We start from the raw sequence: 19,391 nt of genomic DNA on the forward strand, positions 1-19,391 counted from the left end.
AAGGAAGTTTTCTCCTTTAAGGATTTTTTGGAGCTTTGGGGTTTCCTCTTCAATATGAAAACTGAAAGGGAATGTTTACAAAGACCAGCAATAGAGTGCAGAGGTCACCTGCAAATAACTTTGATGTTTCAACAACACAATGATCCAAAACTACTCTGAAGATCTTTATGATGAAACTGTTGGTGTTGCACAGATTGTAAAAAAAATTATTTTTAAGGGTCTTTTTCTTAAGCCGAGGAATAATGCATGTATATTTCTCAAAAAGACATTTATATAAATATTTTCTGTAACTACACGTGTGGCCTCTTAATGGTTCTGAGGTTGAAAAAGAAGGGAGAGAATGTGGAAGTCAAACCTTTTTAAAAAATCATTAAAAATAGTGTTTTACATGGAATGGGGGCAAATAAAGATATCAAATTTTAGAAAAAAGAAAAATTCTTGCTCCTGGAACTCTTTTGATTCTTGTTCTGTTTTATGGTATTTTCCCATGATGTCAGGAGAATCACAAGACATTTGGGAATAAAAATGCAGCCCAGTAACCCGGCACTGGAGGCCAAGATGGAGAAGATCTCCACAATCATCACGGCTTTCCCTCTGGAGCTCTGATATGTGGGGAGGAAAGAGATCCAGACACTGCAAAACACCAGCATGCTGAAAGTGATGAACTTGGCTTCATTGAAGGCATCAGGCAGGTTCCTGGCCAGGAAGGCTATGGTGAAGCTGCCCAGGGCCAGAAAGCCCATGTAGCCCAGGACACAGTAAAATGCAAAGGCGGAGCCCTCATTACATGTGAGGATGATGAGCCTGGATTCAGAGAGTGTGTCTGCTTCTGGAAAGGGGGGAGAGGTCCCCAACCAGATGACACAGAAAAGCCCTTGAATTCCAGAGCAGATGAGAACAACACAGTAGGGCACTCTAGGATGAAGGAATATCCTCATCCTGCTCCCTGGTCCTGTAAGCCTGAAAGCCAGAACCACTATGATGGTTTTGGCCAAAATGGAGGAAACAGCCACTGTGAACACAACTGCAAAGACTGTTTGTCGGAAAAGGCAGGAAGCAGTGGTGGGACGGCCCACAAAGAGCAAGGAGCAGAGGAAGCAGGAGGAAAGGGAGGTGAGGAGCAGGTAGCTGAGGTTCCTATTATTGGCTTGGACTATGGGAGTGTCTTGGAATTTTACAAAGACCCACAGAACTAGGGCAGTGAAGAATGAGAGTGAAAGAGCTACAGCTGTCACTGCCTTCCCCCAAGGTTCATTCGCATCCAGGAAGGTCACAGTCTTGGGGAGGCAGTGATCTCTCTGCTCATTGGGATATTCATCCTCTGGGCACTTCTGACACTGCTCAGCATCTGCAGGAGACAAACAAGGACTTAAAATTTAGATTAAAGCATTTCTCTAGATTCCCACAGCAGGAAATAGTCAGGAGAGCTGCAGCAAGTCCTTCTGCTTCCATAGGACACGAAATCCCATTCTCTCTTTACTGTATGACAGAATCACTGGTAAGTTCCTTGGTATACTTGTCAGATCAAAACTATTCTTGTCCTTGATCCCTGGTTGGCTTTTGTTCAAGTTTTATTTATTTCTTGTACATAAGGTGATGTTACTTTTTTCCTTAACACAATCACTAAAGACAGTAAGCTTAGACAGAGGAGCCCTTCAGTATCAAACATTCAGATTACTTCTGTGTTGTGTTGGGCAACAACTCAAGTTAAAGAGCTGCTTGTATCCATAATTCCTCATTCTTTGTAGCTCCCAGTTTACACCTTTCCACAATTAATATTGTTGAATTTATATGAATTTTTAAACATTTTCTTGGTAGATACAGAGAGTGTGTGTATTCTTGTCTCCTCTGTTGGAATTGAATCTCCCTGAATGAAGGATTCACCTCCTTTTTATCACAATGCCCCATTATTTATGACCAAGTTCTTCTCCTACTAAATGACTATTGATTGACTGATTGATTAATAAAACTATTAAATATCTGGAAAGTTTCTTATAGAAAACTTTTTTCTGTTGTTTTGGAATTGTTCCTTTTATAAAACCCAAGAGAAATGAAGCCTTTCCAGGATATATTCAACAATGAAAAGGCAACCCTTTAATACCTTCATTCCATCAATTAATTAAAAGAAAAATTGTCTTTGGATCCTCCATTGGATTTTTTCACTAGTATTTGGAATATTGGATTGACCTTATTTTCACCCTAGCTTTCAGATCCATGAGACCTGAAATTAGCAGCTAGAATGCTTCAGTGACACACTACATCCATACTTGCTTTCAGCATTCTCTCTGTTTCCTAAAATATATTTTTCTCCTCATTGTTTCTCCCTCTTTTTTGTGATCTTCACTTTTTTAGTGCCCTGTCACATAGACAGTGAAGAGCCAAAGAGACATGCTAGTACTGCCCCAAATTATCAAGAAGTAGGGTTCCTTGCAGTAACTCACCCCTATGACTGGAGATTTCTCCTTCTGAGCATGGGGAGCAGCTGAAGCAACAAGGAGGCTTCCCCTCCAAAGGAAACTTCCTGAATCCAGCAGGACAACTGGCAGTACATACTGCAGAGGGAACCTAAGATAGTGATAGGAGATGAGAATAAACATTTTTAACTGATAGCTATTTATGTATGCAAAGAAAAACGTAGCTGTTTTTTGCCCTTTTGTGAACCACCTCCTCAGATACATAATTAGAAGTGTATATGAAGATGACATGGTCCAACTTACTTTTTCCATTTGTCACCCACTCTTCTGCAACACTCAGTGATAAACCTTCTCTTATTGAACCATTCACAAAAATGTATTTCACACCCTGATCATTCAAAGATAGTCCATATATTGGCCAATTACAGAGAAGATGCCTTCCCCAGTCTCAGTCATAGATGTGGGACAGATCTCAACAAGATGCTGTAGCTTCTTCTTGGGCATGGCCATTATACTGCAAGTGATGGTCCCAAAGTAATGTGAATGTTAATTGCCTAAATGTATTCCTAATATGGTCAAGGTTAAACAAGGGTAGCCATTAACACCATTATTATTTAATATTGTACTGGAAATGTTTTCTTCAATAATAAGTGATGAAAGAGAAAGTGAAACAATTGGTGAAGAAGTGATGTACACTTTTGGCAGAACAAGAGCCCAATTGTATTTTGGAGTGACAGAACCCAGAAACATTTGGAATGTAATTTTTCAGCTTAAGCTATATTGGAATGGCTTCAGGACAGGCCTTTGTGGACAGCACAGGGTGCATCATGGCCCAGCAGAGGTGGGATATATCTAGGACAGCCTGGAGAAGTCCAGCATTGGGAATTTAGTGTGAGGCTCTTAGCCAAAGTACAACAACAATGTTTACTGTGTCCTCATCCACAAAGCCAGTGCATCAGCAGTTCTGATGTGAGACATAGAGGGCAAACATAGAAGAGACCCTGAGAATCAGGGAACCTCAGCGAGCCAGCCCAGTGGCAAAGCCTGCAGCACCATTGGCCCCACAGAGTCAGTGAGAGACCCCTGTTCTTCTGCAAAAGAAGCTTGAGACAATCTCTTGTGTGTCCAAGGAACAGAGCTCAAATTTTACAAGTGAGAAGAGCAGGGAAAAAAAAAGATCTGACCATAAAGAGGTTTCAGTCAGGTAAGATCATAATAGAAGGCTGGAAGAGGATAATAATGGCAAACTGCCTATGAGTAAAATCTCAGGGGGAAATATGAAGTCTTGTGCAGCTGAAAACCCTGTCCTGAAAAAACTCAAAAAAAATCTTAAAAAAGAGATGAGAGATAAAATGTGTAGGAATAAGAATTATGAAGGATAATTATGACAATTTGAAAATAAAAATCTAAACGTGGAAAAGGAGATATGGAAATATCTATAAGAAACAACTCTTTAAAAATAAATTTGGCAAAAATGGGAAAGATACATATATTAATTATTTCTTAAAAATCTATTTTTGTTGAGGGTGGGTAATAAGATAGTGGCAAGAACACATGCATCTTCCTAAGCTCTCCTTTACCCTCAATCAATTTCAACAAAATTCAGTCTCACATTTAGTGCTTGACTGTCAGAACCCACGGATATTGAGAATACAACACATTGCCAACTGAAAATATCCTCGAAATTCTCCAGAAAAAGGTCTGTTTTGCTCATGCCTGGGGACAGACTGGGGTTAGTCCAGGCACAGATCTCAGGCAGGCAGTGAGACCACAGGAAACAGCTCACCCTGAGCAGACTGGAGGGGGGTGGGGTGTGGTGTCTGCTGGTGGAAAATCTGGGGGGAACACTTTAGCACAGTGTCAGCTACTCTACCCTTGCAGCACACAGTAGATCAGCAGAGAAGCTATAAACACAGGGGTAATAGCTATATTCCCAAAACGATTGAGTATTTCAGGACCTGGCCAAACACACCCAACAGCCAGAGGGACTCAGTGTGATCCAAGTGCAGCCCACTGCTGCTCCCAATCACTGCTCCCAGTGTAGATACTGCCTTCTCTCTGCTATTGATTTCAGCACAATGGCTAATCTCAAGGCAGCCTCTGGGTGCAGTCCCCACTGCTGCTTCACTGCCACTTCCTATTGTCTGTAGAGGCAGCTTGGAAATACCACCCTGTCCCCCATAAGCAGACCATAGCTTTTGTTTTTTTCTTAAAGCTAGCAAAAAAGCAATGCATGCTCCAACTGTTGGTAGCTTCTATAGGAAAGATAACAGACTTCAGACCCTGAGGAGGTTAAAATCAGGTTGACTCCAGATGTAAAGGTGGATCTGATCTGGTCCCTACCACATAGGTAAATACAAAATGAGAGGAAAAAACAAAAATGCAAGCAAACAATAACAGAAAGAGAGGAAATGTTATGTTGTGGTCCATATTATTTTCCCAGGGTTCTTTCTCTGGATGTAGCTGCTTCTGTTCATTGGAAGAGATTTGGATCTTCTCATTGTTGAAGAGATTAATGTCTATCATAATTCATCATAATATAGTATTGTTGTTGGTTCTGCTCATTTCACTTACCATCAGTTCCTGTAAGTCTCTCCAGGCTTCTCTGAAATCATCCTGCTAGTTATTTCTTAAAGAACAATAATATTCCATAGCATGATTTTCTTCATTCCCTTTTTTATTTCTTTTTGTATTTGTCCAATTGAGTTTTTTAATTTAATGAGTTGTTTTATTCTATGGAATTTTCCCATTTTCCCAAGTTTTTAAAATGAATTATTTTCTTTTTCCAATTCACAAATTCTGTTTTCTTTGCAATTGTTTAACTTTTCCAATTCACATATTCTGTTTGACTGGGAGTTGTTTATCTTTTCCATTTCACAAATACTGTTTTTCAGGGAGATGATTTCCTGAACCTCTTGCAAAGCTTTCCTTTACTTTCCCCATTTTTTTCTAGCTTTCTTTTAAGATCCTTATGTGTATACATATATTGTATATGTTAAATACATATACTTTAACATATTTGTCATGTATTGGTCTACCTGCCATATAAAGGAGAGGGTAGGGGAAAGGAAGGGAAAAGTTGGATTAAAAGCTTTAGCAAGGGTCAGTGTTGAAAAATGACCCATGTATATGTGTTGTGAATAAAAAGCTATAACTTTTTAAAAATTATTAAAAAATGAAAATAAGGTTGAGAAAATTAAAAATAAAATAACTCCTTAAAACTAAAATTGGATAAATTCATTAAAAAGCCATGGAACAAAAGTTCCATGTCCATGTCCATGGCCAATTTGTATAATTGGCCAAATACAAAAGGAGGTGAAAGACAGACAGAAAAAAAAGTAGTTTACTAAAACTTAGAATCTGACAAATGGAAATGAATGACTCAATTAGACATAAAGTCAATGAAATTAAAGTAAAAATTAAGTGAAAATTTTGAAGAAATTATAAAATATTTCATTGGAGAATCTAATGATGTAGAAAAATAGAACCACGAGTGACAAAATAGTAATTACAAAGTAGTAAGTACTAGATAAATCCAACCACAATGTAAACAAGAAAGCAGTTTAGGAGGTGAATAGAATTTTAGAAAATTGGGTAAGACAGATCTCTGAAGACAATTGAATGAGGATAGAGAGGAATAGACCTTTTTTTTCTCAGTGTACCATAGCACTTCTACAAAAACTGACCACTTCTTAGAACATAAGATCCTCTGAATCAAATATAGAAAGACAGATGTGCAAAATGCTTGCTTTTCAGATCATGATGCAATAAAAATTACTTCTAATAAATGACCAAGGAAAAATAGACCCAACATTAATTAAAAAGTAAATAATTGATTCATAAATAATGAGTAAGTCTAACAACAGATGATTGATAGCATGCCAGTAACTATGCATAGAAGCAAAACAGTAAATGGTGAAAATTTATGTCTCTAAGTGTTCATGTGGATAACATCAATCAAGAGGAGATCAATGAACTGGGTATTCAAGTAAAAAACCTAGAATTAGAAGAAGTTAAAATTTCCAATTAAATTGTAAAACATCTGAAAATTAAATTAGATATGGATACAATAGAAAGGGAGAAGACTTGAAATAATAATAAAATTGATATTTGAATTTTGTGAAAAAACAGAACAAAATAGATAAAATTTTGGTTAATTTGATTAGAAAAAGGAAAGAAGGAAACCAAGTTACCAGTATCAAACATGAACAGCATGAACTTATCATGGATGAAGTAGAAATTTAAGCAAAAATTAGGAACAATTTTCCCCCAATTTATGCTAATAAAGATGACATGAATCTAAATGAAATGAATGAATCCTTAGAAAAATATAGATTGTCCCGAATAACAGAAAAGGAAATAACATAATTAAACAGCTTCATTTTAGAAAAGGGTAATTAGAAAATAAGTTAACTCAATCCCCTCAAAAACATTTCCTGTACCAGTGAATTCTCTTCATCATTTAAAGAACAATGAATTCTAATACTATGTAAACTATTTGGAAAAATGATTTAAGAAGGAATCCTACCAAATTTCGTTTCTGACATAGAAATTGTATTGATATGTAAACCAAAAAAGGCCAAAATACAAAGAGAAAATTATAAACCAATTTCCCTAATGAATATCGATGCAAAAAAAAATAAAAGTATGGGAAAAGAGATTCTAGTAGCTTATCACTAGACATAATACATTATGCCCAAGTGGGATTTATATCTGAAATGTAAGGCTGGCTCCGTATAAGGAAAGCTATCAACATAATCTTCTATATCGAAAACCAAAGTAACATATGTCATACAATTATCTCAATCCATGCAGAGAAATTATTTGGGAAAATACAACATCTAATTTTTTATTAAAAACACTAGACAGCATAGGGATAAGTGGAGTTCTTTTAGCTTCTCACTAAACCTTTCAGCAAATATTATACGTTTATGAGGATAAGCTCAACACATCTACAATAAGATAGGGTTGCCCATTCTCACCACTATTATTCAGCAATGTTAGTTTAAGCAAATAAAAGAGAAGAAATTTTTGTATTAATCTGGTAATTTGTGCAGGAAAACATATATTACACTTTGTAGGTAGCATGATGTTATAGTTATACAATTCAAGCTACTAGAAAAAATTAACAACATTAACAGTTCCACAGAATGTAAAATAAACACAAATATATTATCAGTATTTCTATATGTTACCACAAAACTTAGCAGTAAGGTATGGAAAGGAAAAAGACATTTACAATAATGGTAGACATATAAAATATTTGGGAGTTTGTCTGTTAAGACAAGGCATGAATATAGGAATAGAACTACAAAATACTTTTCATACAAATAAAGTGAGATCTAAACAATCAGAAATATATCAACTGCTCATGTATAGGCCAAGGTAATCTCATCAAATGTTAATTGCAATTAACCTACTTATTGAGTGTCATTCTAATCCTCCTGCCAAGACATTGCTTTTTAGAATCAGAAAAATAATTTTAAAAATTCACCTGGAATAACAAAATTCAAGAATTAATAAAATAATGAAAAATGCAAACAAATAAGGTCTAGAACTTACAGAAATAAAGCTATTATTCCAGTAACCTTCAAAGGTATTTGCTAGTGGCAACAAACATAGTGGATTAGTGGAATAAGTTAGGTACACAATGCAGAATTGTCAACAATTATAGTAATGTGGTGTTTGATAAAATGAAAGACTCCACATTCTGGGAGAAGAATTCACTCATTGACTAAAAGTGCTGGGAAACCTGAAATATAATACAACAGAAACTAGACACTAACCAACATTTAATGTATTATATTAAAATAAGAAAAAAATGATTCATGATTTAGGCATAAATAGTGATACTATAAGCAAATTCTGGGAATAAAGGCTGGTCTCTCCCTTGGATATTTGGAGAAGAGAGGATTTTATGACCAAAAAAGAAATGGAGAACATTAAAAATGCAAAATGGATAATTTTGAGTAAATGTAATGGAAAAAATCCTGCAGAAAAAAACTCAAGATAGCCAAGATTTGAACAGAACTAGTAAGATTGGGGATTTTTTTTTCACTGCACTCTCTCTTTTATAGATCTCATTTCTCAAATAAATAAATACCTATATTTATATATGTATGTACACACACACACACTAATAGATAGATAGATACACAGATACTTCTTTTAGGAAAAAAGTAAGTAATATGTAAAGGAAAATCATGGTTATATATTGACTCCTCTATGTTCTGCTGTGTACAAATTAAAGGCTTTTTCCTTCTTAGCTATATAAGTTGAAAAAATACAATTAAACATATTTATGTCTCCTTGGAAATGGCAAAAAATATGAATATGAAATGGTACCCATAAATTGAAATTTGTTGAACTACATATTATATTTATAGATATCTGTGTGAATACATAGATAAAAATTTACATATATGTAATATATAAAACAATTTCTCTGTGCATTTAATAATATACTTATGTAGATGTGCATAAATATAATAAAGTATTGTAGTGATGTAAGAAATAAGAAAGAGGATTGCTACAGAGAAAACAGGGGACAAATCTATGAACTTATGACAAGTGAAAGAGAACGAGGTCTCACATTCTAGCCATTTTTCCACCCTGCTGCACCTGTCAATAATGGAGAGTACACCACATAGGTCAAGGTTTCTTCCTGTTTAGGAGCATAAATTAACAATTATGTCTCTGACCTTTGAACTCCACAGGTCCCACACTATGACATTTGCACAAATTGTAAAATCTTGACCGGGCTGAGCTTCTGGGATAAAATCCCCCACGTACAGAAGATGATCATTATAATAATCAAAGTATACATAGTTCATAATGGCATACTGGGCCTCTATAGGTCTGTTCTCATCCAAAAACACCTGCTCACCAACAACATTCTTAAACTGGGTGTTCTTCAGGTAGGAGTGTAGCTGAAAGAGAAGAGAAATGCTTATTAGTGAGCAGTACCTCAGGGAAAGGCAATTGTACATGAGAATTTATGGATTCCTGTGGTTTTATTTTCAGGTGTGATCAAATATGAGTTTCTCCTGAGACACAGAAAGGACCCTCTGACACCCGCAGGTTGCCTGCATCTCCCAGGTTTGTAGTTTGAGTTTCACACTCAAATCCTCATTATTTCTCACCCCCATTATATAGGGTATTGCCAAGTTCTGCTTGCAACATCTCTCTAATATGTTCCCCTCTTGTTCTCTGCTACTGGAATATCCTCATGACTTCACACCTGGATTATTGCAATAGGCTCCTGGTGGGCGCCTCTGACTAAACCTCTCTTATACTACCCTCCATCCTGCCTTGGAAGGGATTATTGTGAAGCACAGGCCAGACTGTGGCACTCCCATCCTTGATAATCTACAGTGGTTTTCTCCCATCTCCAGCATAAACTATCAAACCATTTGTGTGACATTCAAAGCCAACCAGGAGCTCAATACAGTAGCCACTGAATACACAACACCTGAGGAGACTGCAGAAGTGGCAGTCATTGCAGCAGTTATTGTACCACAGATGTTAAGAGGGTTGAAGAGCTTGTCAGAAGGGTATCACAGGGGTCTCTTTTAAAGCCCTGGGACAGGACTCGGTTGCTTTGCCAGTACCCAGATCGAGCACACCTGCCTGGCTCACAGTTTGAGAGTGAGAAAGAAAACAAGCACACAAGGACATTAGGCACAGCACAAGATGGATCTTCTCACAGCGGCAAGGCAGGAAAAAGTGCTTGTGGTAATTCAAAGTACAGAATAGAGGCCAAGACATTAATAAACAGATCTCTTCCAAGATCAGACCACCTTGGGAGAACTGAAAATTCTAGCAACCTAGAAGAATCCCTGAAAATAGCTGCACCAAATTCCTGACACTTGGAACTTTGGCCCCTTTACCCTGGAAACAGGGCACTACTCTAATGCACAGGAAAGTCAAATAATAATAGGCTGGGAAAATTGGCAAACAACCGAAAAGGGTCCTAATCATAGAAAATTACTGTGATGAACAGGAAGAGGAAAAATCTATACTAAGAAGAAAATAAAGTGAAAGCTCCTATATCCAAAGTCCTCAACAAAAGTAAGAATTGGTGTAAAGCCACACAAGAGTTCTAAATGAATTTTCAAAATGAAGTCAGAGAGGTAGAGAAAAAAAGAATGAATAAAAATGAGAGAGATGTAAAAGGAAGCAGAAAAAGACTTAGAAGAGAAAAAAGCCTTAAAAATCAGAATTCCACAAATTGAACAGGAAATATAGAGACCATTGAGGAGAATATTTCTTTAAAAATTAGAACTAAGAAGGCAGAAGATAATGATTTTTTGAAAATTGAATACAAAACCAAAAGGAAAAATAATGAAAAATAGTATGCAGTATCACAATGGAAAATGCTGACCTGGAAAACAGAAAGAAGGCAGATCATTTATGCGAGACTTACATTATGAAACTACAAGAGTTCTACAATCAAAAAGAACATGGATTCTATCTTTTGAGAATGTATCAAGTAAATTTCTCCTGCGTTCCAGAATATGAAGGGAAAATAGAGTATGAAAGAAGCTACAGATCATCTACTGAAAAAGATCCTCAAAGGATGTCACCAGGATATTATAGCCCAATTCTGGACCTCCAAGGTGAATGAAAAAAATAATGCAAGGATGCAGAAAGAAACATATCTATATGTTGGAGCCACATTGAGGATGAAAAAAGAATCCCCAGCTTCTTAATTGAAAGATCAGAGTGCATAGAATAGCCTAATTTGGGGGGGGGGGGAAGGATCTGGCTTGCAAATAAAAATCAACTACCCAGAAAACCTGAGTTCAGTCCTTCAGGAAAAAAAAATTGGGTTCCTAATGAAATAAAGGGCCTTCAAATATTTCTGATAAAAGAAGTCCAGAGCTGAATAGGAAATATGAAACCTAACATTATTTACAACTCTAACACTCTAGGAAGGAAATTTGATAGTAACTTTATATGCTATTTGACAAATATTAGAAACCAACAATAAAAACTTTGAGCAATACACAATAAGAATAGTTTTAGAAATTGAAAAGGCTTCAATGTCTCATGTGTACCCCTTCTTACTAAAATACATACTCAAAAAATGATAGGTAAAAAGGCACCCCCCTTTCCATATTACCTGCCACGGATGAGGCAATACAGATTCTTCATTTTCCAAGGATCTTTTCTCAGATTTTTTCATCAGTATTTCATGGAGAGCCCAAGCCACAGCATATAAAGCATTGTAGATGTTGTAACTCAAGGCGGATGTGGGCATGTTCACAAGGAAAAAAGGTAAATGTTTCACGGAGCCATTTGGAAAATATAAATCTTGCTCTGGGATATCTGGTTGATCTGAACATTTCAAAGGTGATGGCCTATGTGCTTCAATAAAATTGTTCCTCCTGGTTAAAGGAGGCATAATCTCCTTTATAAAACTGTCAAATCCAGGTACTGGAATAGTCAAGTGTGACAAAAAGAGTGTAGCATAGAAAGTGAAACCATAATGGTACAGGGCTCTCATTGTAATGTCTGAATGAGATGTGGAAATCCACACCTTCTTGATTGGAAATAATAATCCTGTTGGCTTTCCCATAATTGTTAATGAGTCTGTGTCAGTATGAATGACAATGACTTTGACTTCTGAAATTAGGATCCTGGACTTGAAGGCCTCAGAGGTCTCCCTATTTTTTCTGTCACTGAGAGGGATCTTCTCTGTGAAGGACACACAAACTCTGTTCTTTTTCATTTCTTCTCTCATTTCCCTGAGGAATTCCTCACCTCTCATATCATCAAAGACAATCAGACCTATCCAATTCCATTGAAAATATGCCAATAATCGGACAATTCCTCGGTGAAGAGAAGAGGATTTGTGGGCCATCTGATAGAGGGAAGGAAACTGGACTTTGTCAGTAAGACTGGAATCAAATGGACCATAAGTAATCTGGATGAAAAACAAAATAAGGATGAGCAGGTGCATGCTGCTGCTGAGAGAACTAAAGTAAAATACACTTACTCAAATGGGCATATTTTTTGTTAGAAGAAAGGTTTAGATTTTATTCTAAAGTTTATCACAAATGACAATTTCTCTCTGAAAGTCTATCTCTCTCTGAGCTCTCAAAAAGACAATGACTAATTGAAGGCATTCAAGCAATGAATCTTCCTTACGCTTCCCAAAGGAACCAGAATATATAAATTATTTCTTCATTTGATCTTTGGCCCAGAACAAATTTCTAGAGTAAACCAAGTCTATATGATTGAGGCTGAAGACAAGGTTTTCTTTGGTGAATGAAAGAAAACCACTTGATCAGAACTGGGTACTTTTTTGATTTGGGACACAATAATATTCATCTATAGATGTCATTACTGGTTTTAATTGTGGTATTTTCAACAAGAAAATCTAACTGGTTTCCAATATACCCTGAATATGTATTTCTGGTTTTATGAAATCAGAAAACTGAGATTCCTAAAGTAACTTAGTGAGATCTAAATTAGTGATACAGGAAAGACACCCCCAGTACAATGTAGCTGAGTAGCTGACATCCTCCCAATCACTAAGGATGTCCAAGAATATGACTTTTCAAGCATAATGACAGCTCATTCTTCTTCATGTATCATTGCTATAAATAGAACAAATAGGAAACAAAAATGTTTTTTCAACACTAGAGAAATGCAATTCAAAACAAGTTGGATGTAGCAAAGGACACCTATCACATTTACAAATATCCCAAAAACATAAAACGAAAGCAGAAAACGTGGAAAATTTTTGTACGAAGTTTCTCTGGTAAATTCAGCAGCAAACTGGGCAAGGGAATTACAATGTATATTGTAGATTGACTTCATTTATCGAATATTAATGTTATCTCTAAGCATATGAAAAAATTCTAAGTCACTATTTTTAGAGGTGTGCATAGTGAGAAACAACTCTGAAGTACCACATCCCACTTGTTAGATTGTTTAACATAATGAATAGAGAATGATAAAAAATGCTGTAAGGGATATTGTAAACTGGGAACATAACACACTGTTGCTTGAATTGTGATCTGATCCAATTATTATGGGAAAAAATTTGAAAATATGATCAAAAGTCTTTAAAACTGTTCATATCCTTCCATCCAGCAATACCTTTGATAAATCTATATACCAATATTATTACGAAAGTGACAACGAACCAATTTGAACTAGATTCGATAAGCAGTTGTTTTTGCTAAGTCTAAAGATTGGAAGTCAAATGCACATATTTCAATTGTAAAGTGGTTACACTAGCTACAGTGTATGATGATGAGGAAATGTAAATAGGTTGATATAAATGAAAAGAAAAGAAAATCGCTGGAAAGTTCTAGGTACAAAGATGTAAAGTGTAGTGAGCATAAGCTGGAGAGTATGCTACACTCGAATAGCACTATTGTACCCTAAGGAACTGTGAATGATTTAGAAATTCTCATCAATGAATCAAGAAATTTTGAGAGAACTAATGAAGAAATATAGGTTTCATCAAGAGAGAAAGAATTGATATTGTCTGAATCCTGAATGAAGCATAGCATATTTCATTTTCTTTCTTTCTTTCTTTTGGGTTCTCTTTTAAAAATGACTGAAATGGAAATGTTTTTCATGATTGTACATGTATAACTGATATCTGAAGGCTTACCAGTTTATGTAGGGAGCACCATAAAGGAAGAAAGAGAAAGAGAATGGGGAGCTCAGAACACTAAAAAATTTTTTTTTCATGCTATTATTGGAAGCGATGAAATAAAATATAGTAACAATGTGCTTGTAAACATTTAAGAACAAAAATAAATAAAATTGTAAAATAATTGAAAAGAGCTGAAACATGTCTTAAACTGCACATAAGTGGTCTAATGCTTCTGTAAAGTTTTTATACACATGAAAACTATGGAAAAGAGAGCACGGTTTAACACCCCATCAGACATTCATGACTCTTTATACCTAACATTACTCTGCTCTACAGCTGAGCACACATTACCTATCATGAGACAAAATTTTAAATGTATTGTTTATTCTGTAAGACACATCAGAAGGCTTGTCCCAAAATTTGATAATCATTACCACAATCTTTGGCAAGAATATTTGTCTCATAGACAAATACAGATATTCGTGGATTGCATAAGAGGGCTGATAAAAACTCAAATCATCTATAACAAATAGTGTTTCAGATCTGAGGGTCACATATATGCCCATACATCACAGTGGGAAAGAATCTGCCCATTTGGTGAAGGAGACTTATTCAACTTATCCAGCCATTGCTCTCTTATCAGGATCAAAGAAAAATAATCCCAGAATAGAACAGATTGCCTCTTCTCTTGATCAGACTTCCTGCTGTTATATTATCTGGCAACAAAGGTCTCAGATTAAGGCTTTCTCATGAATCCCTCGCTTAGACAGTTTAGTCATGTTTCCACAAGGACTTCTAGAGTTAATTCCTATAGTCTTTGAGCTTATAGGTTTTTGCTTTTACTCTTCTCCAAGTATATGGTCAGGACTATTTATAATTTTAATGTTAGTGATACAATGAAGATCCTAATTGTTTTTTCTCCAAGAGCCTTAAATATTGAATCTGTATTTGTAAAGAAATAATAGTTAAATAATGTTAGCTTAAATCAGGAGAGCTTTAAAATAAGGGATGTGGATAGAAAAGGAGAGAGGCTTCCAGTCCTTCCCCTTTTCATATGCGTACTTCCACATTCAATACTGACCTCTATTTCCTTTAAAGCAAACAATCTAAATATTTATTATTTCTCTTCCATGAAATCATCCCCAATTTTCTTCTTGCTTCTGACCAACTAAACAGTCACCCATCTAACTGACCAGTGGCAAAGTTCACTAAGCAGCCAGCTTAAACTACAGTGCTCACAGGGTTCTCTTTTCAGTTTGGAAAAGATGAGGTACTTTCTGAAATGTCACTCCTTGCACCAAATATTTTTGCTCTCCTTCTGTGCCCATTAATAAAGTTAGGATCCTATCTGAGAACAGTGTCAGGAATGTTCTCAAACTCATGTTCATTTGTAAATGTAAATATGAATTTCTTAAAACAGTTCTGTGCATAAGCTTCCCAGTCCTACCTAAAAAAAGCACATTATACATCAGTGCTCATGCTCAGTATCATTTTATAAATAATTCTCTTCTCAATAAATTCTGGACTAATTGTGAAGAACTAAGTGATTATGAAGAATGAAGCTCATAGAATGAGGTACAAAATACTGAAAGTTCATTCAACTTAAAGTCAAGAATGGTAAGATTTGATCAGTTCTCTTCCGTCTGTAAAATGTGTAGTGTCCAGTAAACACTTTAACTTCTCTAATCATTACTGAACTTATCTGTATAATGGGCAAATAGAACTAGTTTTGCTTTCAGATCCTTTCTTGGGTTGAAGGCTAAATGCCTTCTTGGCTCACAATATGGTTGCTTTTTTAGGAGTTGTTTATTTTCCCTGATGATGAGGACAGTGGATTTGTTCAGTCACTAGAGAGTTAAACTGATCTAAGAAAACTTAGATTAATTAGTATCCCATTTGATCATTAGCTGCATGATAACAATATAACTTTTCTCAGTCACAGTACTCTCCACTGTAAATGGGATTTATAAGAATATCTTCATTATGAGTTTGTTGTGAAGATCAAAAGAAATACATTTGTGAAACATTTTTTAATTTTTTAAAGATATACATAAATGCATCTTATTTTACTTCTGCTGCTCCTGCTACTTCTACTACTAATACTACTGCTGTGACTGCTAGATTATACAGAAGAACAGAGAATGTATTAGGTTCTATCTCATTCACCTGGGGTAAATGGTAGAGGTCAAGCAGGGTTGCCATCTGAACAGAGAGAGCTGATGTGGCTCCTCCAATGGCAGCCACAATCTTTCCTCCCTCTCTGCAGTTGTAATTAGGGAGGGGCTGGTGTGTTCCAGAAAGCCACCGCAGGTAGTGCTCCAAGGTCCTTTCTTCACTGGAATAGGAGTTGTATATACTGTATCCCAGGGAAATGTTGGGCAACAGATTGGGATTCCTGTAAATCTCGAGCAGGGTGAAGGAAGGCATGTAGAGTTGCTGGTAATTTTTTTCAATAACTCTGGTGAATTAATGGTAAATATTATAGAACATTAATGCAAACCACACAGAATTCATTTCAGAAGAGGGAGTTTGCCAACATTTATGATCTCTCTCCATACACATTGTTCCAGTATACTTTTTTTGGTAATTTCTTAAAGGGTGAGGACTACTGGCTTTACGACCCAGTGAAACTATTTGCTTAAGACATTCACTAATTACACAAGAAAACATGGATAGTTGTTGACTCTACAAGCATTAGAGTATAATGGGAGGAAGAAATAATGTACTGTGATGCAAGGTGGGAAAAGAATAATTGAATTGGTTAGAGTCACTAATATATATGGAAACTGTACAGTGAGACCATATTTCCCTGAAGAAATTAGGGAAGATTTCATGGAGATCATCATTGTCTATGAAAACTGAGGAAATTTTGATATTTGGGTATTTGGCAAAGAGGTCCTTTTAAAAGGAGGAAATTACACCTCTAAATTCTAATAAGTGTGAGAATAGAATGTGCCACAGATCGAGACAAGCAATATTTTACTCAGATCTTATCTAATATCTATTATAAAATGAGTTCCTGGTCCGGCTTTTCTCTCTCCTCACTTTTTCCTTTTCTCTCAGGATCTGAGAAGAAAAGTCAGTTCCAAGATTTTGATTTAGTACTAGATCTTCAACCAGCAATAGCAAAAAACTTATAAATTTATTATTCTAGGCCATGTTTAAAAATTGACAAAACCTTGTAAAATATTCTTAGTAGTGACTATCTCTCAGACACTCTGGACTTGTTTTAATGGATGTAAAAGGTTAGAGTTACATTATGCTCACTTATATTCAATTTTCATCAAATTATCATTGACGCTGACAATATAGAGGCCTTGTCTTCTCCATGGTTCTTAAGGAAAAAATCAAATAATTCATAAAGCATAAAAGGGCATTTGATTTAGAACAGGATTGTGATTTAATGTTTCACCAATGGGTGGTGACACTTGCCCTCTAGGTCAAACTTCCCACTTTTCCTAAATGCTGAACAACAAATGGAACAAAAAGAAGCATATTTAAGCAGTAAAAGAATAACCAATAATTAATATCATTTAATAGCCTTGTTTCTTAGACAAAAATATACACAACTGTAATGCAATGTTTATAATTTATTATTATTGATTTCTAGAGAATTTTCATTTATAAGTACAAAGAAAAGTACACATGAAAAAAGAATCCAGAGGAAATAAATAATGACATAAGACTACAGCAAAGTTCAGAAAAGAACTTTTATCTGACAAGGAACCATTCAGGGAAACTCATGGTCTGTCTTCAACAAGCAGAAGACAGAGTAAAAAGCTGATGAGCTTTTCCTCTGATGTGACAGAGGAAAATGATCCATAAATAGATGGAGGAGTCTGAATTTTTTTGCTACAGCGTAGACTTACAAGTGGTTATATTTGAGTGTTGCATGACTATATACTGAGATCCTGCTATGAAAAGGAGGGATTTACAAGAAGAGTTGATTGTGATAATGCATAAAACTTAGAGCTATGCAAGCAGCACGAAGGTCAGGATGTTTGTCAAAATGCCAGAAAGTAAATAAACACCATCTGTCCTGGGTTAAGGAAGAGTTAGCTTGAGAAATTAAAAGAAGCCGCTCTCACACTACCTCGAGAAAACAGTATTCTCCAGACATCCCTGAGAGGGAACAGGCATTTCATAAAGCCATTTGCAAGGCTTAGAACTTGCTAGAACTCCATCCTGCAGAATTCTGTCTTTTCCAAATAAAGTCAAATTTCCCAGCCCTCAGTTTCAGGCTCCATCAGTCCTAATGCACTCAGTACCTTTGAGATTCCCTAAGCTAGCACACACTGACTTTCGTGACAACATTACTTTGTCCAAAAAGAATAGAAAATAATGATAAATTCACTTACCCACAGGAAGGAGTAAACATAAGATCATGTTTCCAACTCATAAGTGAGGTGGGAAGAGTAGAATTATCCCTAACCCTAAATTTCCTGAAGAAGGGTCCTATGACTTTCTAACAAGGGGTGCTCTCCTGTCAGATAGGCAGATCTAGAGAATAGAGAATGATAAAAAATGCTGTAAGGGATATTGTAAACTGGGAACATAACAGTTTATCCTTGGAATAGGTTAGGTTCACAGGGCAAGATAGTGAATAAAAATAGCAATCTAATCTTTGACAAACCCAAAGATCCCAAATTTTGGGATAAGAATTCATTATTTGACAAAAACTGCTGGGAAAACTAGAAATTAGTATGACAGAAACTAGGCATGGACCCACACTTAATACCACATAGTAAGATAAGATCAAAATGGGTCCATGATTTAGGCAGAATTCTTTCACAACTCCACCAACAATGCCAGGTTTCCCACAGCCCCTCCAACATTCATCCTTATTTTTTCCTGTAATCTTAGCCAATCTGACAGGTGTGTAGTGGTATCTCAGAATTGTCTTAATTTGCATTTCTCTGATCAATAGTGATTTGGAACACTCTTTCATATGAGTGGAAATAGTTTCAATTTCATCATCTGAAAATTGTCTATCGTTTCACCACGTTTATATTTTGGAGAATGGCTTGATATCTTATAGAGTGAATTCTCTATATATTTTGGAAATGAGGCCTTTATCAGAACCTTTAATTGTAAAAATGTTTTCCCATTTGTTGCTTCCCTTCTAATTTTGTTTCCATTAGTTTTGTTTGTAGAAAGGCTTTTTAATTTGATATAATCAAAATTTTCTATTTTGTGATCAATAATGATCTCTAGTTCTTCTTTGGTCACAAATTCCTTTCTCCTCCACAAATCTGAGAGGTAAACTATCCTATGTTCCTCTAATTTATTTATGATCTCATTCTTTATGCCTAAATCATGGACCCATTTTGATCTTATCGTGTTGTACGGTGTTAAGTGTA

The 19,391-nt window shown here is 35.7% G+C and overlaps 1 protein-coding gene across 1 annotated transcript in view; it reads right to left on the bottom strand.

Moving 5' to 3' along the window:
• Positions 1-419: 419 nt before the first annotated feature.
• Positions 420-19,391, bottom strand: part of LOC141549522 (vomeronasal type-2 receptor 26-like) — a 57,850-nt gene continuing 38,878 nt past the window's right edge. Inside the window, exon 2 of the mRNA XM_074279517.1 lies at positions 420-1,348. Within this exon, the coding sequence (XP_074135618.1) occupies positions 420-1,348 (929 nt within the window). The remainder of the gene's footprint in view (positions 1,349-19,391) is intronic.

This window comes from Sminthopsis crassicaudata, chromosome 1 (genome assembly GCF_048593235.1).
Source record: "Sminthopsis crassicaudata isolate SCR6 chromosome 1, ASM4859323v1, whole genome shotgun sequence".
Classification (NCBI taxonomy): domain Eukaryota; kingdom Metazoa; phylum Chordata; class Mammalia; order Dasyuromorphia; family Dasyuridae; genus Sminthopsis; species Sminthopsis crassicaudata.